This window comes from Dermacentor andersoni, chromosome 2, assembly GCF_023375885.2.
Source record: "Dermacentor andersoni chromosome 2, qqDerAnde1_hic_scaffold, whole genome shotgun sequence".
In the NCBI taxonomy this organism is placed as follows: Eukaryota; Metazoa; Arthropoda; class Arachnida; order Ixodida; family Ixodidae; genus Dermacentor; species Dermacentor andersoni.
Window position 1 is genome coordinate 189,627,623 of NC_092815.1, and position 26,146 is coordinate 189,653,768.

At 43.9% G+C, this 26,146-nt stretch overlaps 1 protein-coding gene across 2 annotated transcripts in view; it reads left to right on the forward strand.

Annotated features, from left to right (window-relative positions):
• Positions 1–26,146, forward strand: part of LOC126540310 (beta-hexosaminidase subunit beta-like) — an 81,909-nt gene that overhangs the window by 42,539 nt on the left and 13,224 nt on the right. For both annotated transcript variants that reach the window (XM_055075958.1, XM_050187107.3), the window contains exons 2-11: positions 1,387–1,528; positions 3,049–3,370; positions 3,988–4,103; positions 7,048–7,158; positions 10,364–10,465; positions 15,538–15,646; positions 18,107–18,311; positions 21,883–21,969; positions 22,953–23,025; positions 23,268–23,439. In XM_055075958.1, coding sequence (XP_054931933.1) covers positions 1,387–1,528; positions 3,049–3,370; positions 3,988–4,103; positions 7,048–7,158; positions 10,364–10,465; positions 15,538–15,646; positions 18,107–18,311; positions 21,883–21,969; positions 22,953–23,025; positions 23,268–23,439 — 1,439 coding nt within the window. The remainder of the gene's footprint in view (positions 1–1,386; positions 1,529–3,048; positions 3,371–3,987; positions 4,104–7,047; positions 7,159–10,363; positions 10,466–15,537; positions 15,647–18,106; positions 18,312–21,882; positions 21,970–22,952; positions 23,026–23,267; positions 23,440–26,146) is intronic.

Below are 26,146 nucleotides of genomic sequence, written 5' to 3' on the forward strand. Positions count from 1 at the left end.
CTGTACGTCTATAGAATGTGGAATGTGAAATACAAGACGACGTGTGTGTCTGCGCGTATATACGTTAACTTCAGTTCCATACACATACGCAAACATTACTCTTACCTCAACGCATGTGCAAAACAGCTGCAACAGCAGCAAAAGCAAACCGAATCCGTATATAACGTTACGCTTATTTTGGATCATTATCGTTCCGGAAAGTACTGCTATTTTTTTTTCTTTGCGTACGCCTATACTAAGACTATACGAATGTCTTTCGATTTCATCTTCGTCGGAATTTAACTGCGGCGGCAGGCGCAGCCATTCCTGCGTAAGCTGCACCTTTTCATTCGCAGTGTGCTTATGTAAAAACACAGTTGGCGACAGCGAAAAAAAGCTTGAGCGGCATATGCAGCACAGTCACAGCGTAAGCTGGAGGAGTGCCTTCGTAGGAATTCCATTTTCGGCAGCACGCGCTACAGGGTCTGTACCTTGCGAAGAAGCGCCATAGCATGCATCGAAGAGTAAACACAGGTATTGACAGTAAGCCGCGCACCCGTCACAGTCACTGACCCGTGGCACGATATTTTGCGGTTTATGATAATTTATTTGCGTCCGCTTTGAAGCACGGTGGTCAAAAAAAGTCACCTAGCCTGCTTGAGTTGACCAGGTCCAGCTACATGCAACAGCTACGTGCAGAAGCTACATTTTGACGCTACGCGACGCGCATGTCACATCGCGTATGCAACTGATTCTGATGATCATGATTTATTGGCATCCCCTTTGAAACAGGGCGGTGACAAACAATTAACTAGCCTAATGATTTAATCAGTTATGCCATATATGTTTTCCATTCTTGGATTTTTTATACATAGCAGCATGCATTTGCACCGTCATGCGGTAAGACCCGGATGCCCAGATACCTACACCAGGCATAACGCCCCGTCGCGGGCCAGTCTCGCTGCGGCCGACCTTGTCCATCCATCGCACGCTCGAGAGCAGCACAATAACAGTGCGCAAGCGCCCCATCACGGTGGTATCTTTTCATATTTCACGGGCTTTCTTTGGAACGCGGAAAAAAGTACCACGTGAGATATATCGTGTTGGAAACAATTTATTGAGAGGTTTCTCAAGGTACTCTACAACTTTGCATATCACACTTGGGGTCTGCAGCCAATACTTGAAAAGTTGATTAATTAAACAAAACTAATCCGTTAGTTAAGGGCAAAATAAAAACAAAAATTGTCTGAGTAACTCTATGCCAGTGCCAGCATTATGCATTTGGTTCAACTCGCGTCCGGGGTGCCTTTCATTTTTAAAGCTTTGGCTCAAGTTATATGGGATAACCCGTGTAATATAGCCCAGTAGCGAGGCAGCTTACACAAACGGGTCGCACTGTTTGCACAGGACAAGTGTGGTCACGATGACGTTCCGCTGCTGCGTTCCTTCGGCATTGCTTCTGTTGGTTCTGGCATGTTGCTCGGCCTTCGCTACGACACGGATGTATGAAGTTCCCACGGAGTCTGACCATTCCTGGAGGCCCCGCGTGGTAAGTGAGCGCGTGATGGAAAAAAAAGATGCTAATAAGACACTAAAACTGGACAAAGGTTCACAGGAAGGCTGAGATATGGAGGAATCAAGCCAGCTTTTCGGTAAGGGGGCTTGTATTCGTCAGGTCAGCAAGTGGTTTCCTCAATGAAAGCAGTTGATGACCTGAAGGAGCCAAGACACATTGTGAAATTGGTGGCTACAGGGACATTACTTTTTGGGCCAATGTTGATCGCTTTGAATCAAACAGAAGCGCTGGGCTGAAATATCCGTGCACTGTGCATTTTTAATCATCCACAAAAGCTGAACAACTGATTTACGTGCCCGGCTGTAATATGTGGAGCTAACCTAATACTTAAAATTAGCATCGTTCAACCTATGCATGTCCTTTTTTGCAAATGTAATATCTTTTGTATGGCTGAAGAAATACAAGACTAATTCATTAATGGATGAATTTAGGTTTGTTTTACGCATGGAGCAGGAGGATGATGTTTCGAGTGCTTCTATTGACGACTGCCGTGCATTGCAGTAATATTTTACGACGAAAGGTTGCGAGCGGGAAACTTCTTCCACTCTGAAAAGCTACTGAGGGCTAACAGCCTGCTTCACTGCTGGTAATAATGGCTTGTTCATTCATTGATTTGACTATGTGCCCAATCGATAGTAACATTTAACGCTGTAGTGTGATGTCGTAGTCAGATAAATGCATTGGGTAGCTAGCTGTCTCAGTACTTGATCTGACGTGCACTAGTTTGAATGTCATTTTAAGGTGCGCGTAGTATGCTACAAGGAAGGAAATGCACCAATGCTGCAGGCACTCTACAAAGCCGTGCACAAAGAAAATATATATCTCATTTCTTCCGCAATACGCTTTCTTAATGTTGACAATATATTCATTCCGCAAATGTGTTTACATAGAGCTTTAATAACGCAGCTTAAAGCCAACACAAGAAATTAGCTTGATCGAAGGTTATTGATGTATGATTGCGACAAAAATAAACAAGCTGCAAGTCGCGTTAAAATGCCATTCCTGTATTAAAGGTTTAGTGTGCTTGGAAGACCAAATATCTTTATAGCTTGAATATTTATTATATTCTTCTCATGGAATCATAATGTAATATGGCTGCCCCCAGTATGCTTCGGAGGTCTGGACAAACATTTAGTAGGCACAGATCAAGAAAAGCGTCAGCTAAGATATAACCACCAGAAGGCGCGTAGGTTTTAAAAAAGAATTATCTGAAGTTCCTTTTTAATTTGTTAATTTATTCCGGTTTCTTATATACTAGCGCGGAATGTTTAGGATTTTCATTAATATCTGCGCTGGTAGTGCTTGCTATCTGAATTGTTCCAATTTGGCACTTCAGCAGTGGTACCTAATTTCGAGGATGCCTGGAGATGGGTGTACGAGTATAACTTCATGTGAAGCGGAGAGCGGAATGTCGCCGGAGTTCATGTTCGCAAAAGTGCACTTGTATGCAACCTTTCTTGATTGAATGTGGCCTTAATCACGATCCTACGCAGGTCGTTCCGACACGCGGCGAGGTATGGCCTCGGCCCCTGAACCAGACCAAGAGCCGCAATACTCTCTCTGTGGACGCAAGCACGTTCTCGTTCCAATACGATGGCCCCTGCTTCGTGGTGCAGCAGGCAATCAGGCGCTATCGCCGTGGCATTTTATTCCAAAACTGCACGAAACCCGGCACATCAAGAGCGGCCGAACGCGCTCACGCTTGCCACGCTGTGAATCCCCACACTCCGCCATCTGATGGTCGCCTCGACGTTCTGCGAGTGATGGTGCTTAGTGAGTGCGAGGACCTCCCGGACCACGACATGGATGAAAGCTGTAAGTACGAATTCTTACTCCTGGCAGCTCCGTCAGAAAGAGGCTGCTTCGCCGAATGAGTCACTGCCTCGTGTAGCATGGATAGTCCAACAGGCGGCGGGAAACGACTTGTATGTTGTGGCCACCAATAAAGCACATAATAACGTTCGCAAAATAGATTCACCTAAGCGGTCGTTCAGAAGCGAAGCTGTCAAAACAATAGTTTCGGCCGGACATCCGAGGTGCAAACTTCGTGCTTAGCCAGCGATCTTAAATTGTACAGCGGTAAGCGTCGCCGAACTGCCAGGTAGCGAAAATCTTGCCGGACCATGTTTTTAGTCGCTGCTGTACGTCTACATTATTAAACGCTGCCGTTTCTGGTCGTGCAAGTATCTTCCGCAAAAGGATCCCCATCGTCTACTCACGTCGCCTTCGGCACTACCAACCAAACATGACAACATGTTGCATTAAGCGAATTCAATTTGCTAATTTAGCTTGTATTCAAGCAGAGGATGTTTGGGGTGATAAAAGAAAATAATATAAAGAAATTATGTAGGCTAGGTTAGTCATCACGAGGAGTATAAGCGTTTAGTGGAAATCACTCAGAATAATAGATACACAATGTTTTCATTTTTCAGACACACTTTCTTTATCATCTGTTGACAAGTCTTTCATCTCTGCTCGAACCGTTTGGGGCGCGCTGAGAGGACTGGAAACCTTTAGCCAGCTTTTCTATTCACCCGATGGAGTGTCGGTAAGTTGCACAAAGTGAAGATCCCGTGTCTCATCGCCTGCTCGTTTGAACCGAAAAGCAATAGATCATTCGCCGAAGGGACGAATGAAAAATGCATACGTGATTTTGAGACATTCAGAACTTTCAATACCCAGCTAAGCAACAACTATGTCGCTTGTTCCACGAAGTCAGTCCTAACATAATTAAATATTTTATAATCTCAGGAAAACACAAGGGAGGGCCAATAACTCTCTGTTTGTTTATTTAGAATATTATGAAAGACAAATTATGTTTACCGCTCAGCATCGATTTGCGTAGATGTTGGACCATGGGGGCCTTTGTGAATGACGGTGGCAAGGTAATATTCGCTTGTGCAATACGACAAGCACGAGGAAATATACAACTAATCAACCCCTGTTCGTGTCCTTCACCATTAGCTATCAGTGGCAGTTTCAGCAGTGAAGTTGGGGTGCAGTGTCCAGCCGCGTGAATGCAAGGTTCTGACAAGCACACGTGAGAAAACAAAGGAAAATAAAAAACTGTATCTTCAATACAATCGCAGTCGAAGCTTCCAACAATAACAACAACAGAAAACAAAACAAAAAACAAAAAAACGCGCCGATTCAACGTGACATTGGGATGTAAATGACGCGAATCTGACGCGTGTTAGCAGAAGTAGCGAATCAAGCAAGCACATCCTCACTGCCATTAGCTGCTAGCTGCTTGCATCAAGAGGACGAATGCGATGTATCATGCTTGTCGAGGAAAAACTGATAAGAAGCTTAAGCAAAAAAAAAAATTAATGAATGTCGATGTTAATGTCGATGTTAACGCGATTAGCACTCAAGCAATATAGTGACACAAAGCTACTCTCTCGCGCTTCCCACTGCAGACTCTGTGCCACCTAGCTTTGAAGCCGCGAAGTCTGCGCATGGGGTGGGTTCGATTGCGTCGAGAACCCGACACATTTTAAAGGATCTTCTTTTTTTTTGTCATTGAAGTTCGCCACATGCGCTGCGGCACATGCTCGCTTACGCAAGGTGTCGTCAAAGAAACTCGCTGACATACCCAATGCTCGATGTTGGCTTTAATAGGTTTCATTTAACAGTGGCACATACCCAATACCACATGCCTATTGACCAAGTTGATCTGACGGTTCATTTCGAAACACGTTTCATTATCACAAAAGCGCCAATGTGCTACTGATTAAACCGTGGACCACCCACTCCAAGTGCCCCAAGTTTCTGGGAAAAAGATAGATAGATAGATAGATAGATAGATAGATAGATAGATAGATAGATAGATAGATAGATAGATAGATAGATAGATAGATAGATAGATAGATAGATAGATAGATAGATAGATAGATAGATAGATAGATAGATAGATAGATAGATAGATAGATAGATAGATAGATAGATAGATAGATAGATAGATAGATAGATAGATAGATAGATAGATAGATAGATTTTCAAGAATGCTTACTGCATTGAAGTACGACGCATAAGTACCTAAACACACCTGACCCATTGTGTCGCAGGTGCACATTCACGATGGAGAATTGGCCCAGAAGGGGCAGGTACCAAGTGACCCCTTTTTTTTTTTTTTTTTGCTTGGCCTGAGAGAAGCCATCCGCGAATTATACATTCAGAAATCTACCGAGTAACCGAATTTGTCTATTACTATCATAATAATCAGCATCCGCGAATTATCCATTCAGAAATCTACCGGGTAAACGAAATGGTCTATTACTATCATAATAACCAGCAGCAGCAGCATATTTTTATGTGCACTGCAGGACGTAGGCCTTTTCTAGCGATCTCCAATTACCCCTGCCTTGCGCTGGCTGATATCAAGTTGCGCCTACAAATTTCCTAAATCCGTCACCCACCTATATAATTTTCTGCCGTCCTTGACTGGGCTTCCCTTCCCTTGACACAGAATATCTAAACTGTGTAAAAATGACGAACTAGGATATCGGCTGCCCCATTTGCTCTGTGATCAACACTGCTCTTTTCCTGTCTCTTAACCTTACCTCTAACACTATTTGTTTCATCGTTATTTGCGCGGTCCTTAACTTGCTCTCAGACTTCTTTATTAACCTCCAGGTTTCTTTCCCATATGTTAGCACTGGTAGAACACAACGTTTGTACACTTCCCTTTTAAACGGCACAGGTAAACTCCCGATCACAATTTGGTAATTCCTGCCACATCCGCTGGAACCCACTTTTGTTCTGTAGATTTCCTTCTCATGATCAGGGTCCCATGTGTGTATTTGATTTAGGCAAGCTTACTCCTGCACAGATTCTAGAAGCTGGCTGCCGGTCACGAATTTATGTTCCCCCGTCAAGCTATTCAGCATTATCGTTGTCTGCTCTATTTTATTATATATATATATATATATATATATATATATATATATATATATATATATATATATATATATATATATATATATATATATATATTTATATGTGTGTGTATATATATATATATATATATATATTTATTTCTATATATATATCCAGCGATGAAGATACGACGAACGCCAAACCGACGACAAGAGGAAAAGAAACTTTAGCTCCTGAATAAAAGAACAAAGCGGAAATTGAAGTTCCCAAACTATTAGAAAACGATTTTAAGAATGGGATGCAAGAGTAGCATACAATATCGTGGTCATTAAAGCTTTAGAGCGCTATTAGTTCAAAGAATTTAAATGACAAATAGCCCAACGTTCGCTTTTGGAACTTTGTTTCTTGGCCCTATTCTTCAAACAAGTATACTTACTGACTTGAGACATAATATCTGAGCACAGTAGGGCCAAAATTAGTCGCCCTACCTGGCAAGCAGGGTAAAGAAGCAGTCAGGTGTGAATAACAGGTCATTGTTCAAATAAGATTCCGCTGTGTAAATTATACGTCGCGGAAGAATTCATCGTCAGTGAAATATTGATTTAACATTTCAGTGGGTCGTGAATGAGACGGTGATCTACGACGAGCCGAGATTTCCGCACCGTGGCTTGCTGATCGATTCGTCGCGACACTTCCTGCCACTGGAGTCGATAATGGACACGTTGGTGAGTTGGCATAATTGTTGCGCAGCACTAATTAAGGGCGAATTTTCTTCCGGCTTTCTCGAATTTGCCCTCTGTAGCAACCGCATGCAAAAAGGAATCAGATAATTGCTTTGATAAGTAGCAATAACGACATTAAGGGGGCTCAGGTGCACCTGTGGCTGTATTATTGTGAAGAAAGCTGGAGTGCACGAAACAGACGCGACTGAGAACAAGCGTTCACTCGCTACTCGTCGTTCAGGTCGACAGCCGAACACTCACTGCTTGTGTTGGTAATTGTGCTTGATGTTAAAACATGAAAGAAAGTTAGTAAGCATTCGTGTTTGTCTCTCAGTGAGGCATTGCTACTTTTGTTACGATATAGCCTACTTACTGAGTCGACGCATGCTGCATGAACACAGTTCTTCCCGCAAGCAGGGGCCATATGGTGCAAAATTGGTTACGTCCTGCACCATGCCGGAGCTGAAAGGGCCACGCCAGCAGAGCGCGATAACAAGTCATTCAAGCGACTGAAAATAATGCGTGCAGGTAGAACCATCTGACCAATAGGCCGGTGTTCTCCTGTTTTAACCAGGAATGGGGAGGCGCCATACAAGACTACGGGAAATATATATCCTTTGGGTTGCGGCCCATAGCAGACCAGGAGAGAAGGACACAGAAGCACACACGATTGGCTGCTCCACGATAAAAATGAATGCATGAAAAGCTAGAAAGGAAATAACTTAGCACAGATTGAATGAATGAATGAAAAGCAATTTTTATTTCTCACTTAACAATGAAGGAGAGTGAGGAAAAAGCCTCAAAGAGACGCGTTGAAAACCCTCAACCCTCTGGCAACATAGGATATTGGTGGATTACTTTGTTCTTCGGTCATTCTTTCCGTATTATATGCCCGTCGTGCCACATTGTGTGATTACGTGCCCCTGTTTGGGCTGCGCTGCAGCACAAAGAATGTTCTAACAAAACAGCCCACAAACTTTGCAAAGTGCGAAACAGCAGGTACACAAGAATGATCAATGAAGACGCCTCATTTGCATCGAACAGCGGCTTTAATGCAAATAGGATGTGTGTATATTCATGCGACCAGCTTTCCGACCTTCGCCACTGCTACGTGCACATATTAATGAAGAAATATAACAGTTTACACTCACTTTAGCTTACACTAAAGAGGACGAAGGCGAAAACCTGTGCGCTCACGAGACATTCAATAAGTAACTTCACATTCTCACTTGAATGCACTGTTAATTCCTATTTCTTGTTTTCTCCCTCAAGAGGTCGCGGGCTCTAGTGCATTAATTAACACTATCTAAATACCCATGCCTTAATTAACGTCGCCCCAATTAACATCAAAGATTGCACTTTCGACCATCAATGGCGACACCATCAATATTCATGGCATTGATTTTTGGTTCCATAACGCCGGACGGTCAATTTTTCGATAACACCGGACAATGGATTTTTCAACTCATGAGCCACTTAATGCTTTTGCCTTAAAATATTTCGCTTGTAGGATATTTGAATTTTACGACACACACGTTTGTCGTGCTCGTTTTACATAGTATGCATAAAATATTTTTCCTCGTGTTACGTTCTTAAGCACACTTAGGAGATCCGTGGTAAAATTCACAAAGCTGTTCGTTCCTAAGTGCTTTAGGTCATTGGCCGCCCGCCTTCACTGATACAGTATGTCGGGCACCATGACTGGCTCAAATTTTCCCCTAAAAACAATTCTATCTTGACAGCTTTCTGTGAATACGGGCCCTGGTTTCTATGAACGAGCCGTAAGTTCACTTTACTAACAGTGGTTGATCTAATACCGCCCAGATTCCTTTTATTTTTCTGTAATTTATTACTCGAACGTTTCGTGATCATCATCAATAGCCTGGTTACACCCACTGCAGGGCAAAGGCCTCTCCCGTACTTCTCTAACAACCCCGGTCATGTACTAATTGTGGCCATGTCGTCCCTGCAAACTTCTTAATCTCATCCGCCCACCTAACTTTCTGCCGCCCCCTGCTACGCTTCCCTTTCCTTGGAATCCAGTCCGTAACCCTTAATGACCATCGGTTATCTTCCCTCCTCATTACATGTCCTGCCCATGCCCATTTCTTTTTGAAACGTTCTATGAATTACTAGAACGTTTCATCGAACGTTTCATCTCAGCATAACAGCGTGACTTTGTAACAATAGCCATGACTTACAGCATTTTTAAGGAAGGAGACGAGCGTCCTCCCCTCGAGCCGACTGCCTAAAGTGGCTACAGCGGTGTTTCTAACTGGCGACAATTCAGTTGAAAAGAACCATTTAATCAACCCATACGCTTCGCTGAAGTTCGCACATCAGGGACCTTGGCACATTTATAATGCGGACAGACAAGGCGTTCATTTGAACTATGAATATATTTTCCTATGCAAATCACAAGAGTGGCCGCTTCCTCAGGTGTCACCAATGCATGATTCGACCGTGGTTCGACGCCCCCGGGCGCGTCCCGATGCTGGGGCATAATACCCATGGCCACAGGCGTGTCATCTGCGTCAGCTCCATGACGACGCAGATGGCTCTTAGAGCTGAACGAAACGCCTTGGCAAAAGTGCGTGCCTGAGACCATTTAAATATGTATATCACTTTCATTTTGCTCTCTTATCTGCTTGAGTATCTACGACGGAATTTTGCACCGATATTGTTGCAATAGATACATAGTGTGAAACAGACAGGACACGTTTCACGTGTGTTTGCCGTCGGTGTTCTCACTTCGTGGACAATTATTCGTCCTTTATATCACAGACAGTATTCTACTTTTCTACAGATACTGCTCTTTTACACGTAACCAGGCAGACGCACACAATAATGCTACCTCTGAGCTACCGATTCTGAACTGCATAGCGCCGGTTACGAGGCACCAAGCAATAATATTATCAATATAGAATTCTTCCACGCACAGCTAACAGGGCGCGACTGTGTTCTTTTCTCGTTTTCTTAGACTGAACTGTATAAGCAATAACTCCTCACAGAAGAATACACATGCTACATTATATTTACAGAAGAACGGTCGGGACGTGCAGCTGTTGCAATTTAAAAATGTTCCGCGCTTTGATAAATTAAAACTCTGAAATAGCTCCACCCTCAACAGTTCAAACTTATACCAACAAAAAGGAAGCACCTGGAGCGTTCTTTGCTTAGGCGCTCAATGCAAACATTGTTCTTCCAGGACGCAATGTCGTACAACAAGATGAACGTTCTCCACTGGCACATCGTGGACGACGAATCATTTCCCTACGTGAGCAAGGCGTTTCCAAGTATGAGCAAAAAGGTGAGCTGAAATTGGTTGTCCTTTCTTCGTTCATTCTTTCTTACAGGCTAGCGCTATGAAGCAGCAAAAAAATGTAACGGTCCTGCCCGAATTTCTGAAATCTGTGGACCTATATCATAGAATATGAGAACATATTCTGCTATACCTGAAATGAGTGCGTGCTTTGCGCGCCCTGTGTGCTTCGTGTTTCTCTATTTCTTTCTTGTTTTCATTCTACTCCTTTCTCCTTTTCTTTGAAGAGTATCTAGCCAGAACTACTTATTGTGAGGAACCTTCCCGGCTTTCCTACCGAGTGCTTTTTGGACCATACAGATTTTTTTTAATGAAAAGGCTACGAGTGTAGCAAACGGAGCGTTCTTGCAACGGAGTTCCTAGGCAAGGCAGATATCATTTGCCGCTAAGAAAGTGAGTTTCAGAAGAAAGATTACCAAGAATTTTTCAATTAACCTTTTCAGAGTTTTCCTTTTCAATTTCTTCATTGTACTCCTTTCGCCTTTTCGAATGAAAAGTAGCTAACTAGAACTACCTGCTTTTCGTTAAACCTCCTGCTTTTCTAGCGGCAGTTCCTTTAGACTGTACAGATTTTTATAAAAATGCTGCAAGCTTAGCTAGTGCAGCGCGCAGTGCTGTAAAAGGCAAGCTTGTGCAATGGGCCCTGATGATTTCATGTGAATTGCGTGCAGTATGGAACAATATGGCGATCTTCTACGGCCTCTCATGACCAAGTGCTGATAGTCAGTAATGGGTGAAGTTTTCTGCAATGGCCTAGTTAGAACTAAGCTCGGAAATATTCCAGAATAAAATTCAGCATTTTGAACACACGAGAACTTTGGGCCGAATTTCTACAACAAATGGAGCACAGAACACGCCTTACGTAAAGTTCAAATGTCTTGGAACTTCGCTTGCAGACAAAGAAATGAAGGTTACGTTAAAACGAGCTGCGAATGAAACGCGTCTTCAGAAAGGTTCCATGAAGTTCAGCGAGAACTGGTAACTCTACGAGCCCTCAATTTACATTTTGCAGTTCGTGTAGCGCTCCGTACCGAGGAATATTTGTACAATGTTAGTGTTTGCATTTGTCTTTAGCATCTATGAAAATAATAGGATCATGAACCCTACAGCCTCCCCACAAAAACGCTGTTGCTCGATTTATGTGAAACCAAATCATATTCTACAAGTGACAATTAGGTAATTTGTTCCGCGCCAGGTCAATTAGGGTTCATGCTTTGCTTGCTTGGTCCTCGGTTACCAGTGAGTGAGTGAAAACTTTATTGTAAATGTCCGGCGATTTGGGCGGGGTGGGGCCATAAGCACCCCAGCCTCGGTGACGGCCTCGAGTCCTTGGACTCGGGCGGCTTCCTCGGCGTGCCGGACGGCCCACAGTTGATCAGCGAGGTGGTCGCTGAGCAGGGCCGCCTCCCAATGCGCCCCTCGGTTGGAGACTGCCATTTCTACCCCGTTCGTCGGGGACTCCTGCTGCTCGCTACCGGTGCATGCCCACAGCATGTGTTGCAGCGTCGCTCTGGCTCCGCACGCTTTACAATCGTCGGACGAATAAATGTCGGGGTAGCAGAGGTGTTTACCAAGTAAAAAAAAAAAAAAGAAGAAAAACATTTTGCTTTCGCAGCTATGGGAATTTAACAAATGAGAGTTTCTCAGAGTAGGTGGTAATATGCCCGTAATAAATATAAGACGCCTTCATCTGCCTTTACGTGAAAGAAGACAAGTTGATCTATATGATCTAGATTAGCCATGCAGCAAATGTGAACAGTGCCGAAGCAAGTGGCCGGGCATTAAGTGTAATTGGTTTTAAATTTTCAGCTCTATAAAAGTAAAACTGTTGATTTGGCTTTGTATCATGATAGGCCAAGACCTGGATTGGGAAGAATTGGGGATGAGAGTTAAAGGAGAATACCTTAGTAACTTGCGATTCGCTGATGATATTGCCTTGCTTAGTAACACAGGGGACAAATTGCAATGCATGCTCGCTGACCTGGACAGGCAAAGCAGAAGGGTGGGTCTAAAAATTAATCTACAGAAAACTAAAGCAATGTTTAACAGTCTCGGAAGAGAACAGCAATTTACGATAGGTAGCGAGGCACTCGAAGTGGTAACATCTACTTAAAGCAAGTAGTGACTGCGGAACCGGGTCATGAGATTGAAATAATCAGAAGAATAAGAATGGGCCGCGGTACGTTTGGTAAGCATTCTCAGATCATGAACAGCAGGTTGCCATTATCCCTCAAGAGAAAAGTGTATAACAGCTATGTCTTACCAATACTCACGTACGGGGCAGAAACCTGGAGGGTCATGAAAAGGGTTCTACTTAAATTGAGGACGACGCAACGAGCTATGGTAAGACGAATGATGGGTGTAACGTTAAGGGGATAAGACGAGAGCAAGTTGGGTGAGGGAACAAACGCGAGTTAATGACATCTTAGTTGAAATTAAGAAAAATAAATGGGCATGGGCAGGGCATGTAATGAGGAGGGAAGATAGCCGATGGTCATTAAAGGTTACGTACTGGATTCCAAGAGAAGGGAAATGTAGCAGGGGGCGGCAGAATGTTAGGTGGGCGGATGATATTAAGTTTGAAGGGACAATATGACCACAATTAGCACATGACCGGGATAATTGGGGAAGTATGGGAGAGGCCTTTGCCCTGCAGTGGGCATAGCCAGGCTGATGATGACGATGATGAGGCGAAGTTGAACATTTTTTGATGAGCTTTAGACAGTGCACAAATTAGAACATGTAAGGAGTACTTATGACATATCCGAAGTGCTGGCGTAGTGGCTTTTGCGTATCGCTGCTAAGCGCGAGGGTGCGTGATCAAATCTCAGCCGCCGCGGCTGCATTTCAGTGGAGGCGAAAACGCACGCACATCGTGCATTGGGTGCGCGTTAAAGAACTCCATGTGGTAGAAATACTTCTGAAATACATACTGCGGCGTGTCTCACAATAATGTCATGGTTCTGGCTCGTAAAACCCTAGAACTGAATTTTTTTAGTCATCCACAGGTTATAAGGACGTAAGCGACGCAACATGCTAATTTAGCGTCAGATGGTACATGTGGTGAGAATTCATTCATGCGGGCATATTTGAAAAGTAAGAGACGTTTGCATATATGAAATATTGGCGATTCAGAAGAAACTTGTACATATGCAGCGTCGTCTGTTGATTGTTTACGAAATAATTTGAAGTTATTGTTTTGATTCAGTAGTCGCTTGCTTGCAGTTGAATGCAGACGACAGTTTCTGCGAAAATCCTTGCTTCCGCCAGTTGCGAATTGCTTGATGTGATTCGGTATTTGTCTGCGAAAAGATCTTGAGCTGCCCAAATGCGTCGGGAGTTTTTCCTAGTTTATGGACTTAGAGCAAGGAGTTAAGGATATGTTAAACAATGGTGCCGAGACTTGAAAAATGGCCGTAGAAATGTGCATGAGAAAGGGCGGAGTGGCAGGCCCAGTATGCAGACCGATGAAATCCTTCAACAAGTGCACCAATAACTACGACTTGATCGACGACTGACGGTTAGTGCTCTGGCTAATAAATTTCCTCTCATTGGACGCACCACTATTTGCACAACTGCAACGTAAAAGTTCGGACATGACAATACGTGTGCAAGGTGGGTACCGAAAGATGCTTGCCAACCACCACAAAAAGAACGAAAAATTCCAAGTGGACGAGAGTTTTTTGGACCGCTATCGACAAATGACCTGTTTCGCCACATTGTTACGGGCGACGAGACACGGATTCACTCACCAGCGCAGAAACAAAACAGCCGTCAGTGCAGTGGCGCCATTCATGTTAACCAAAAGAGAAAAAATTTAAGCAATCTTCTTTGCTAGAGTCACAAAATGATGACTACTGATTTCTGGGTAAAAAGGCCGTTCTTTTCGTTGATTTCATGGAACGTGCGGCAAGAATTACAGCTGGTGTGTACTACAACACGCTCACCAAAGTGAGACGTGCCATCAAAAATCGATGGCACGGGAAAATGTTATGCGGAATAGCCCCCCTCAATGACAACGCGCGTCTTCGCATCATCGCCCGAATCAAGGAGAAGATTCAAGATTTTGGTTGTGAACGTTCTGATCACCCGCCCTACAGTTCTGTCTTTTCAGCTAGCGACTGTTCCCTTTTCGTGCACTCGAAACGGTGGACAACGATTTGAAGACGGCGGGGACCTCACGACCACCGTTGTCAACTGGTTTGATTACCAGGCGGCGAGCTTCTATGCGAATGGATTAAATGAGCTGGTGCAGCGGTACGAAAAGGGCTTAGATATTCACGGCTATTATGTAGAAAAGTGAAGCGGTTGGTACGAAACTAAAACTGCCAATAAAGACATTTGCTAACCAACACATTTTTTTATGACCAGGTGGCCCGTAATTTTCGATTATGGTCTTTAATTCCATATGGCGCGTTTAAAAATTAAGGGGTCTTACGTGCCAAAACCACTTTCTGATTATGAGGCACGCCGTAGTGGAGGACTCCGGAAATTTCGACCACCTGGGGTTCTTTAACGTGCACCTAAATCGAAGTACACGGGTGTTTTCGCATTTCGCCCCCATAGAAATGCGGCCCCCGTGGCCGGGATCATATGGCACATTGCGAAGTCGCTTCGAAATGGTGAAAAGTTGGGAACGAAGGAAGAAGGAAGGAGCTCAAATGGCATCAGGAGTACAGTGTCAAATGAATGTGTCCGTGAGACGCCTGTACAACTTAAAATTTTTATTAAATCGTAGCATTTATTGTGTGCGTGTAAGTGGGAAGAAGGTGCAAGTGAAGACAGACAGTGAAAATTTGCCTGCCGTTAGTGCGGTATTGAAGCCATTGAACGGGGCCGAGGTAGTAGGCGGGCTTATGAAATCGCGCTGCATCCTGTGTTATGCCAAATAAGTAGATTTTAATCAGCTGCGAGAATTTGTAATCGTTAGGTGGTTCGGTTGCTCTAATAGAGTACTTCGTAAGGCTAACCACAGCCAAAACGCCAAGACAATTACCTGTCGTATAGCGTACGATAAAACAAGATTATAGAATGTATTGAACATCAAATTCTCTTCGCAGGGTGCCTACGACCCGTACATCCGCGTATACCGGCCAGCAGACGTGCAACATGTCATCAGTGAAGCTGCTGCCAGGGGTATTCGCGTCATGGTGGAATTTGACACGCCTGGTGAGAACCACTCAACAAGAAAGAAAGGAAGAAAGAAAAGAAATAGAAAAGAGAGAGTAGGGTATAGCAAAGCTGGGGCCATGTTTTATGGAGATTTTACGTTATTTTTCTTTTACTGTACTTATACATTTTACTCTCCCATTATTTGCGCACTTCATTGGCTCGCACCATGCCGCAATCCGCCTATCGTCAATATTGGCAATTTGGCACCACGGATATTATAAACTAGATATAATCGAAGGCATAGAAATGCATAAAAAGTGCAAATACAGCCCTTACAACCAGCCCTCATGGATTGCAAAACAGAAGAAAACTTATGTCATCCCATTGTAGAAGCCCAACTATAATTGTGCGAATTACACATGGGCACTGAACGTAATCTTTGAAAACGATCCCATTGCTTAAAACAAAAATTTATAAATGTATGTTGCAGCAGTTACGCTGAGCTCTTTGGCATGGTTATTACAGGAGTGCGTACTTAGCATAAATAAAATTGCAAGTTTATTTGTGCTGGTTTTCCGTTTTTCGCTGGGGCGTACGTGGAGATACGCGAAGCACATTATGTCAGGCCAGCCCTCGTAGCAGCCCCCGTTGGCTCCCCATCCACTAGATTTACATTTCTCCCAAAATTTCGAGGTTTGCAAGGCCAGCACGACCAATTTCAGTGGCGGCACCCATCGCGCAGGCCTGTAGCCCTCCAAGCGACTAGACCATCGAATAAGTACGTATATTGCCACTGAAGGGACGACTTCCTGTAGGAGCAGGCTTTTGAATGAGACTCGCTATTCCGGCCTTGTGACCATCGAAGTCGTCGTCGTTACGGTGGCGAGGCGCGTCGGCATTCGATGTTCTTGTCGCTTCGAGTGCTAGGCCTACCGGACGGGTGTCGCCGCAGAAATCGGTCGTCCTGGCCTTGCGAGCCTCTTGGTTGTCGCTGGTGTTGCGACGCGGTCGTTGAATCTGGTTGGCTGCTCCGAGGGCTGGGCTGACAGGATGTGCTTCGCGTATCTCCAGGGACATCCCAGCCTTGCGAACCTTGCGGTCATCGTGCTGAAGGGCAAGGTCAGCTAAGTGCTAAGCGCACGACGATGCGTGCAGCGGCGTCAGTGCGTGGGTTAGTAGTCGCGGTTACAGTCCAGAATGCAACGACACTCCTGAGCTTAACCACCGAGCGTAAATAATTGATACGTACGCCATGACTGCCGCGATCTTCTTTTAATGGAATACCTCATGTAAGCGATGACAGTAAATGCTCATAATGCGGCTGTCGTCTTTTATTTTCAACAAGAACAATGCTCTTCTAGCATAATCATTCCGCGTCCTAACAGGAATTGCCTAAAGGAGCGAGAATCAGCTGCAGAACAAATAGCAGAATTCCAAACTGTAATCAACAACGTTCGACTAAAAAAAATCAGGAAATATGTTTTTATCGTGGAATCGAAACAAGAAGGCACCAAGCCATGTCCATTGAGCGAAAATCATGATATTGGCACTAGTTCATTTTAAATACCTCCACTAAAACTAAAGTGAAATCTTTTTGTGACATTCGTCACCAAAGCTCCCGAGCGATTGCCTCGGGATTTCACAAAATATTATGCTAAAAAGCCTGTGTGGAATGGTTTAGAGGGCGGTGTGGTGTCCGTTTTGAAGTGTTGCCACCTGGATATGTCTTTACCAGTCAGCCTATGTTCCACAATTGTAACAAGCACATATCCGACTTGTCCCATGCAATTTGATGGCAAGGTGTCTAGCCAAAAATGAAACGCTCAGTTCATTTGCACACGTCGAACTTCGAACTTTAGAAAGCGTCAGAGATGCTTCTGCTTCTGATTTTTTGTTTGTGTATCAAAGCGGCCTTACATCGTAGTAAAGAAAACACTAAAAAACCTCTGAGTGGGAATCAACCACGCATTCTGCAGGAAGTCCAGTAAAGGTATTGTGCTTCGTAAGAATTATTCGCAGCCTGCATTTTGTTTGAACACAGAATCAGGGCACAAGTTTTTGGCACTGCGCACCGCGCAGGAGCTGGCGTGCGCTTTGAAAGCGGAGTTTTACTAGCTAGACATCTACTGTACGTATGAGCTGTCTGTTTTCGTTAGGCTTAGTGCCACACAAGAAAAGTCTGAAAACTGGCTGTACACTGGTTTAGAAAAAACTTGGAACAATTTTCCTAATGCATCTAGAAGGAAGCATCAGGCCACTTACCTGACAAAGCCCAATGTATATCTTGTTTGCTATGATGAGTGTTACAACTTAAAATTCTAATTGAACCGATAGAAACCTAACGTAAAGCCCAAAGTAGCTTTTTTCATCTGCTGGAGCAAGCACCAAAAGCATATGAGGAGGTAGCACTATTAATTCTTTTTACTCAGCCACTCCACTATTTACTTCATTTGAATACCTAAATAAATTTGCAGTGAAAACACGTGCGATACGTTCAAGAGTTGTCTTTCGATACAGGACACACCCGATCGTGGGGTGCGGCGTTTCCCGATCTCCTAACCACTTGCTACAAAGGCATGGAGCCCGACGGCGATCTCGGACCTATCGACCCCACTACAAATGACACATACATTTTTCTTAAGGAGCTGTTCACTGAGGTGGCCGGCGTGTTTCCCGACCAGTATATTCACTTGGGAGGAGACGAAGTCAGCTTCGACTGCTGGTACGTGTAGAGTCATCGAACACAAGGCAAAATCTTTGCTTGTATTGAACATATGCTGAAATTTGTGTGTGGCATCCAATGATTGCATGCTCGTACCCATAGAGTTAGTCATGCAAAAATTCTGGCAGTCGTTGAAACTCTGGCATCAATGACTACGACAGCTGCGGTTGTGATGGCTCAGGCAAAGTGGAAACGAGTAATAAAATTGAATTTCTCTGAAATTCGCCCTTCTCTCTTCAGACGGCTTACCAAATTCACTATTTTCAACAAATTAGTGCGTCACAAATGAAATAATTGTCAACGATTATGTATGTGTGCAGATACTTTTGCCTTGCTATGTTTACAAAACTTATTGATTGGAATTTTCGAAAGACAAAGCGCAGCTAGTAACAGTAGAATAAGCGCTGACGTCAGAGATTAGCGGGATCCATGCATGCGCTGCGAATAGCTCTCCTGGTGCCTGAACGATCGTAGAGCCGCATTTCCCTCTTTTATTGTCTGTAAGAAACTAACCAAGCTTATTGATTACCACCTTGATCCCTCGGCAGGACCACGCCTTCAGGTGACTTAGAGGAGCATTGGTGAATAGACAGTGAGCTTTATTGCGAAGATGCCTAAATGGCTTCCGTATTCGTATAGACGTAGTGTTCTCGTCGCTGCTCATGATCCTTACATACATACATACAGCGTTTCCCGATAGTTTTTGAGAGGCTTACATAAAACACACCTTATTTGGTGACCTTAACATATGTAAGCGTTTTCGCAGATTCATAAATGTCATCGGTAAACAAGGCATCGCTCTATGAAATGTCGCGATGACGCTCTTCGGTGTCATTGATCTCGAATAATGGCGATCTTGCGTTCGCTATGGCATACGTGCGCCTGAGGAGATGCATCGACATGAAAACAATACGTTGGATGCTAATAGATTCACATAAGCGCTTTCGAGACAGGGACCTGTATTGAACCTGGCCCGCTTACATTATTTTGCGCCTACTTTGCCTTACAGCGAGCATTCCTTAACTCATGTTCAGCCTAAATCCCCGAAATATGTTCTTCCTTTAACGTACACGTAAGGCCCCGTGCTTTATTCTCAATCCATTTAGTGGCGCCCTAAGCATGAGGCTTGCTATCGCGAAATTGAATATCGCTTGCAGCGGCAGAAACATTAAGGAATCAGGCTAGGACAGGGAGGTACTAATAAAGAAGCTAATGCTGATGTTGTGAGACATGCGAGCGTCACAAAAAGGGTACGGACTCTGGTAGCTCATGCAGTTGCTATGGCATTGTACTGCTTGGCATGAGGTCGCGGCTCTGATTCCCGCCCGTGGCTACGACAATAGAACAGGGGTGGAGTACATAAATTATTGCATTCTGCGTTCTTGTTACATGTTAAACTCCAGGGAAAACACGGGGAAGGCGAGAGTTGGAAATTATAGACGTTGACCAAGACGAAAACAAGGTGAAAGCAGGAGCCAAGGTTTCGACAAGTGGACTTGTCTACTTAAAGGCGACATATGTTTTCCTCGCCACAGTATATATGGATGGGGTTCTTCTAAAGGGAAGAGGGCGTAAGGCTGGTGGGTGTGGCAACGAGCGAAGGTGTGTTAGCGGCGAGGGTGTCGAATTCAGGATAAAGGAGTCTTGTGCACAAGGCCAGGGACCCGGCCGTCTGTCAATCACGTGTCAACGCCCGTGTGTCAGCCGGCGTGCCAACGGCATGCACAGCAGCCCTGTATTACCTGCTTTGCTGGTGGTCGTGGGCTATCGTGTCTCTGAAAGAGATGATAGAAGGAGCAGCACAAACTGGTGCTCGTGAAAAAAAAATAATGAAAGAATACAAAATACTGAAATGGAATACATAAATAAATAAAAGGAAGAACACGGAAAGAAGATGAAGAAGAAAACGCTAAGAAACCAAACTAACTGTTTTCTGTTTCTTCTTTCCGTTTTTTTTCCCTTTTATTTATTTATTCCATTTCAGTATTTTCTATTATATTGCTATTCTTTCTTCCACGAGCCTTCACGAGCACCGGTTTCTGTCGCTCTTTCGATCATCTCTTTCAGAGACACGATAGCCCACGACCACCAGCGAAACGGGTAATACAGGGCTGCTGTGCATGCCGTTGACACACCGGCTGACACATGGGCGTTGACACGTGATTGACAGACGGCCGTGTCCTTGGCCTTGTGCACAACACTCCTTTATTCTCAATTCGACACCCTCGCCGCTAACACACTTTCGCTCGTTGCCGCACCCACCGGCCCAACGCCCTCTCCCCTTTAGAAGATTCCCACCTATATATACTGTGGCGAGGAAAGCATATGTCGCCTTGAATAAGACAAGTCCGCTTGTCGAAACGTTGGCTCCTGCTTTCACCTTGTTCTCGTTTTCCTAATCATTTTAAACTCCAGGCATTTAGGCTTAATCAGAAATCGATACACTATGGCAAACAACTTTTGTTACACCTCAGTTACGGGAGGACAAGCTCATAATTTTTATAATTTATTTCTCCTGAGGGTTAAACCTCATCGCGAAAAGCGGAAACATTTCGAACAAATTGGTCTTGAAGCACTCAGAACTAAATTAGAAGGGCTCCGTATATAGCTCCCACCTATTGGTTATCTAAGTTCCGTAGCTCATTTCTTCTCGTTGTAGTAAAACTGCAACATTCACTATCGAAATAGACAGCCCAGTGCCGTCTCTTTTCCGTGTAAAATACAGACTGACGTAAACTACATAGTGTTAGTCGTCAATGGCTCAAGGTGCGAAGATCAAAATAAATGTCGCTTATATACGATATCTTGTAGTGCATCGCTAGGCTATGTTGACTAAATTATTGTATAGGACGACCCCAGAGATACACATGTTTAACTTCTATTTCATTACGCCCAATATTCTTGCCGTCCACAAGGCCTAATAATGAACTCCTTGGTTCTACGTGACTCAAGCTATAACAACGCGACTTCTTGGGAAGAGATCAACACCGACGAAGGAACAAGAACAAGAGCTGCGCTGTCCATGCTTGTCCTTGTTTGTTCTTCGGTTGTGTTCTTGTTCAAGACGGCGTGCTGTTATACTTTGATTGCACAAGGTGCCCTCGCCTCAGTCTCTAGGTTGACTAATTCTCTATTATTCAAAGAACAAACATTCCTATGCATTCAACAAAATAATAATGACTGACATTTGACTGACACACTTCTGCGATGTTTTACCACTACATTAGTGCAAATTTGTTTTTTTTCGCCACCGTTTTATTGTGAGGATAATTTACTTGATTGTAGTGAATGCTTTAGGATGCACACAATGGTACTGACACCTAATTCCATGTTCTGCAAAAGAACAGCGGCTTTCTTTGTAGTCTAGACTTTGTTTACGTGTCAATGGGCCCTAAATGTCAAAGCTCATCAATCAAACACCGTCTCGGAAAATATTTTTTCTCAGCTCGAGATATTCCAGATTACCGTGAAGTGTCCGGTTTCAGCCGCTAAGGTATATTACTAGACAGTTCCGCAAGCTCATTCGATTGCATCTCTTGAAGTGCTCTGCTATATAAAATTATGCTTCCAGGAAATCCAACCCCAATATCAAAAATTTCATGGCCATGATTGGTATTTCCGGTGACTACAAGAAGCTCGAAGAGTTTTATATACAAAGGTGAGCTCGTTCGAACTCGTTTTGCTCTTATACTGCTTCAGCGTCCCTGTTGCTATAGGATTGTCTTACTACAGCACACTAACATCAAACAAACACGTGCATGACAAGTTGCTTGCGTGTTCTTAGTCTCACATATTGTGGTTATGATTGCTGAAATAGTTGTGAAAATCATAACAAGAACCAGTAGTCAACTATGCCAGAGAGCAACAAAGCATAAGTGTACGTTCGGTGTTTAAAATTACAACACCGTAAACATTATTTTGAACCACCCGCATTAAGAGTTACTGTTTCACTATACAACTCCTGTCTACGAAATTCACAGAAGTGACATATAATTAAATTAGAGCATATTTGTTAATGAATGGCATGCATGTTGAATTTCGAAATTAAGAGACAATAGTGGTTCACGCTTACTACTGGGGAGTAGAGAAATTCGATTCAAAGATAATGGCATTTTATCTTCATACCGAATTTCGCTCACATGGTTAACTTACCACAGCTATAAAATAACTGCAAATCACGAACTTTTATTGACGTTCGAGTGGAGGAATATTTGACATAGTTTCGTGGCCTAAAACCTTGTATTTCTACAATAAAAGGCAACGCATAAGTTAGGTGAAGGGAGTCATCAGATAATTGTCAAGCTTGAAGGTCGTTTATTCGAAACGTTAGGCCTGGCGTTTTTAATTTTGAGCTAAACATTGACATCACAAATCAACTACTGGCTGAAAGCAACCTTGCAAATTTGTTTATGTAATTTGAGAAAAATGCTGTACATTACTTTTCAAAATCCCATAAGACAGCCTTCTTACAGAGATGGGATACTCTCTGCATACAGCCACTGAAATGAAGTTAAGCTAACGAGGTGCCTAGATAAACATGGACATTGCTTACAAAGCTTCAGTCAAGTGTGTCAGCTCGAGAGAAGCAAGGAAACGCACGCAGGTTTTCGTCATGTCCTGTTTCGTGGATTACGTTTTCAGGTTGCTGAAAATTGTGCAAGAGGTACGGAAGAGCTACATGGTGTGGCAGGAAGTATTCGACAACAACGTTGAGGTAAGTGAAAGCATCCCATCGGGCTTCGAAAATAACGCCGATACTCAAACTAATTCATTGAAGTAAATATCTGAATAGCACGCGCACGAACCCGACTTAGATAAAAGCAACCATGAAACACAGCGATGAAGTTGCAACAAATCACTACAGACAGTGGGTGGGTGCTTTAATCTGGTAGGCTCGCAATCGACTGGTCGACTCATAGGCCTCAAGACGACTTGACAGCGTAGTGTCTTTTGCAGATTGCGCCTGACACAGTGGTACATGTCTGGAAAGACCCCTACGAGAAGGAAATGAGTGCCGTGACGGCAGCCGGGTTCAGTGCGCTCTTATCCAGCTGCTGGTACTTGGACTACATCGGCTATGGTCGCGACTGGGAGAACTACTACTCCTGCGATCCGCATAACTTCACAGGTGAGTCTGGGCATATATATATATATATATATATATATATATATATATATATCATCAGCCTGGTTACGCCCACTGCAGGGCAAAGGCTTCTCCCATACTTCTCCACCTACCCCGATCATGTGCTTATTGTGGCTATGTTGTCCCTGCAAACTTCGTAAACTCATCCGCCCACCTAACTTTCTGCCGCCCCCTGCTACGCTTCCCTTCCCTGGAATCCAGTCCGTAACCCTTAATGACCATCGGTTATCTTCCCTCCTCATTACATACCCTGCCCATGTCCATTTCTTTTTCTTGATTTCAACTATGATGTCATTACCTCGCGTTTGTGCCTTCACCCAGTCTTCTCTTTTCTTGTCCCTTAACGTTACACCCATTATTATTCTTTCATAGCTCATTGCGTCGTCCTCAATTTAAGTAGAACCATTTTCATAAGCCTCCAGGTTTCTGCCCCGTACGTGAGTACTGCTAAGACACAGCTGTTTTACACTCTTCTCTTGAGGGATAATGGCAACCTGCTGTTCATGATCTAAGAATGCCTGCAAACACACCCCAGCCCATTCTTATTCTTCTGATTATTCCAATCTCATGATCCGGATCCGCGGTCACTACCTGCCCTAAGTAGATGCATTCCCTTACCACTTCCAGTGCCTCGCTGCCTATCGTAAACTGCTGTTCTCTTCCCAGAGTGTGAAACATTAGTTTTCTGCAGATTAATTTTTAGACCCACCCTTCTGCTTTGCCTCTCCAGGTCAGTGAGCATGCATAGCAATTGGTACCCTGAGTTAATAAGCACGGCAATATCATCAGCTAATCTCAAGTTACTCAAGGTATTGCCCATTAACTCTTATTCCCAATTCTTCCCAATCCAGGTCTCTGAATACCTCCTGTAAACACACTGTGGATAGCATTGGTGAGATCGTATCTACCTGCCTGACGCCTTTCTTTATTTGGATTGTGTTGCTTTGCTTATGGAGGACTACGGTGGCTGTGGAGCCGCTATATAAATATCACAATTTTTTTTTCTTACATACGGCTCATCTACACCCTGATTCCATAATGGCTCCATGACTGCTGAGGTTTCGACGGAATCAAACGCTTTCTCGTAATCAATGAAAGCTATATATAAGGGTTGGTTATATTATGTGACGACAGCAGCAAGGCGAGAACGATCGGTAAAAACGATAGTGTGAAGACTCAGTTCATCGTACTCCGAACAATTAGCGTTATAGTGCTGTGTCGTACAGGTTACAAAATTATTCTCATGCAATGTTTATGTGTATATGCAGCACACCATTCACAAACTATGCCGAAATGCAAATGTAAAATCAGGTGGATACGTCGACGAAGTGATGTCGCGAGGCATATACGATGATTATGGGCAGAATGGCGATGGTATGTGTTTGTGTATACACAGAGAAGTGAGACACACGTCTAGCTACATTGTCTACATTGTCTAGCTGCACATATTTTGTCACTATGGCACATTGTAGACACGCCCAATGGCACGTATGTATTGACACACAGGTTAGATTAAGAACACGATAGGCCAAATGTAAGAAAATTTAATTCAGCATTAATGAAGTTGTTGAATATCATGCGCGGTTCTTATTATTTTATTTATTTATTATTAGTTTATTACCGCCTATGCTCTTGCATATATATCTCTCTCGATGAGCTCACCATACCTGACAGAAGGGTGGACAAAATTGTCAAGGGAAACACCAACTCGCTTTTCTCGTTCGTGCTGTAACTTTCATACCCATAATTATTGCTCAAGCTGCACATGCGTTTTTTTTTTAGAAAACATTTCGTTTTATACGTAGACGACACGATGCACTTGAAGCACCGTCAGAAACCTTCCGCTAAGCTGTGCGGCTTTTAGTGCTACGACAAGAAAGGCAGTCTTATTTTCTTTCTTTTTTCACATGGCGCACTACTGAATGAGGTCCCGGACTGCCCGTATAACACGTCTACGTTGACGGCGAAGGCGTATAGCTATAGATTTTTACATTTAGCCTATTGTGTTCTTTATCTACTAGCGCCTGTCTGTATGAAAGGGCCCTATAGTTAGAATCAACGTTAAGTGAAGATTTCGTAGAGCTGTTTTACTTAAATGGCGATGCGAACGGACTCATGATGCGTGCAATGTTATATTATGTAGAAGGACGCGCAAGGAACTCACGACCTTCACCCATGGCGGAAGCTTTGAGCAACTTGGCGTCGTGATAACGCACACGAAACTTCTTATTCTGCACCACGTTTTTCAGCATAGCACCCACGTGACCCACGCGACCGCAGATTACAGTGTCTGCGGGTTGCCCCAGTTTGCACGGCACCATCACCAAAATCAGCCCTCTTTGCTATTAACGCTGCCGCTGCGATGGGCCCACATGGCCAGAAAACGACCGAGCCGATGCACCAAACCCCGTAAAGGGGTTTCGTGCATCTGCTTTGGGTCCACCCGCAACATTGCCCTGCCCCGCGGGGTAAGGCCATGACGACTGTTAAATGAGGTTTACTAACGCAAAGGACAAATGAGCGAGATAGTCCCGTCTGATAGCGCCTCGACGCATTAGATGTTAGGTTTGTCGAGTGATCTGTACAGTGCTAACGTTTTAACACGTTACACTGGCCATGGCGCATTACATATGTACCATTTGACAAAGCGCAGAGCGTAGTTTTAGGCGTTCTTGCGGTAGTCATTCGG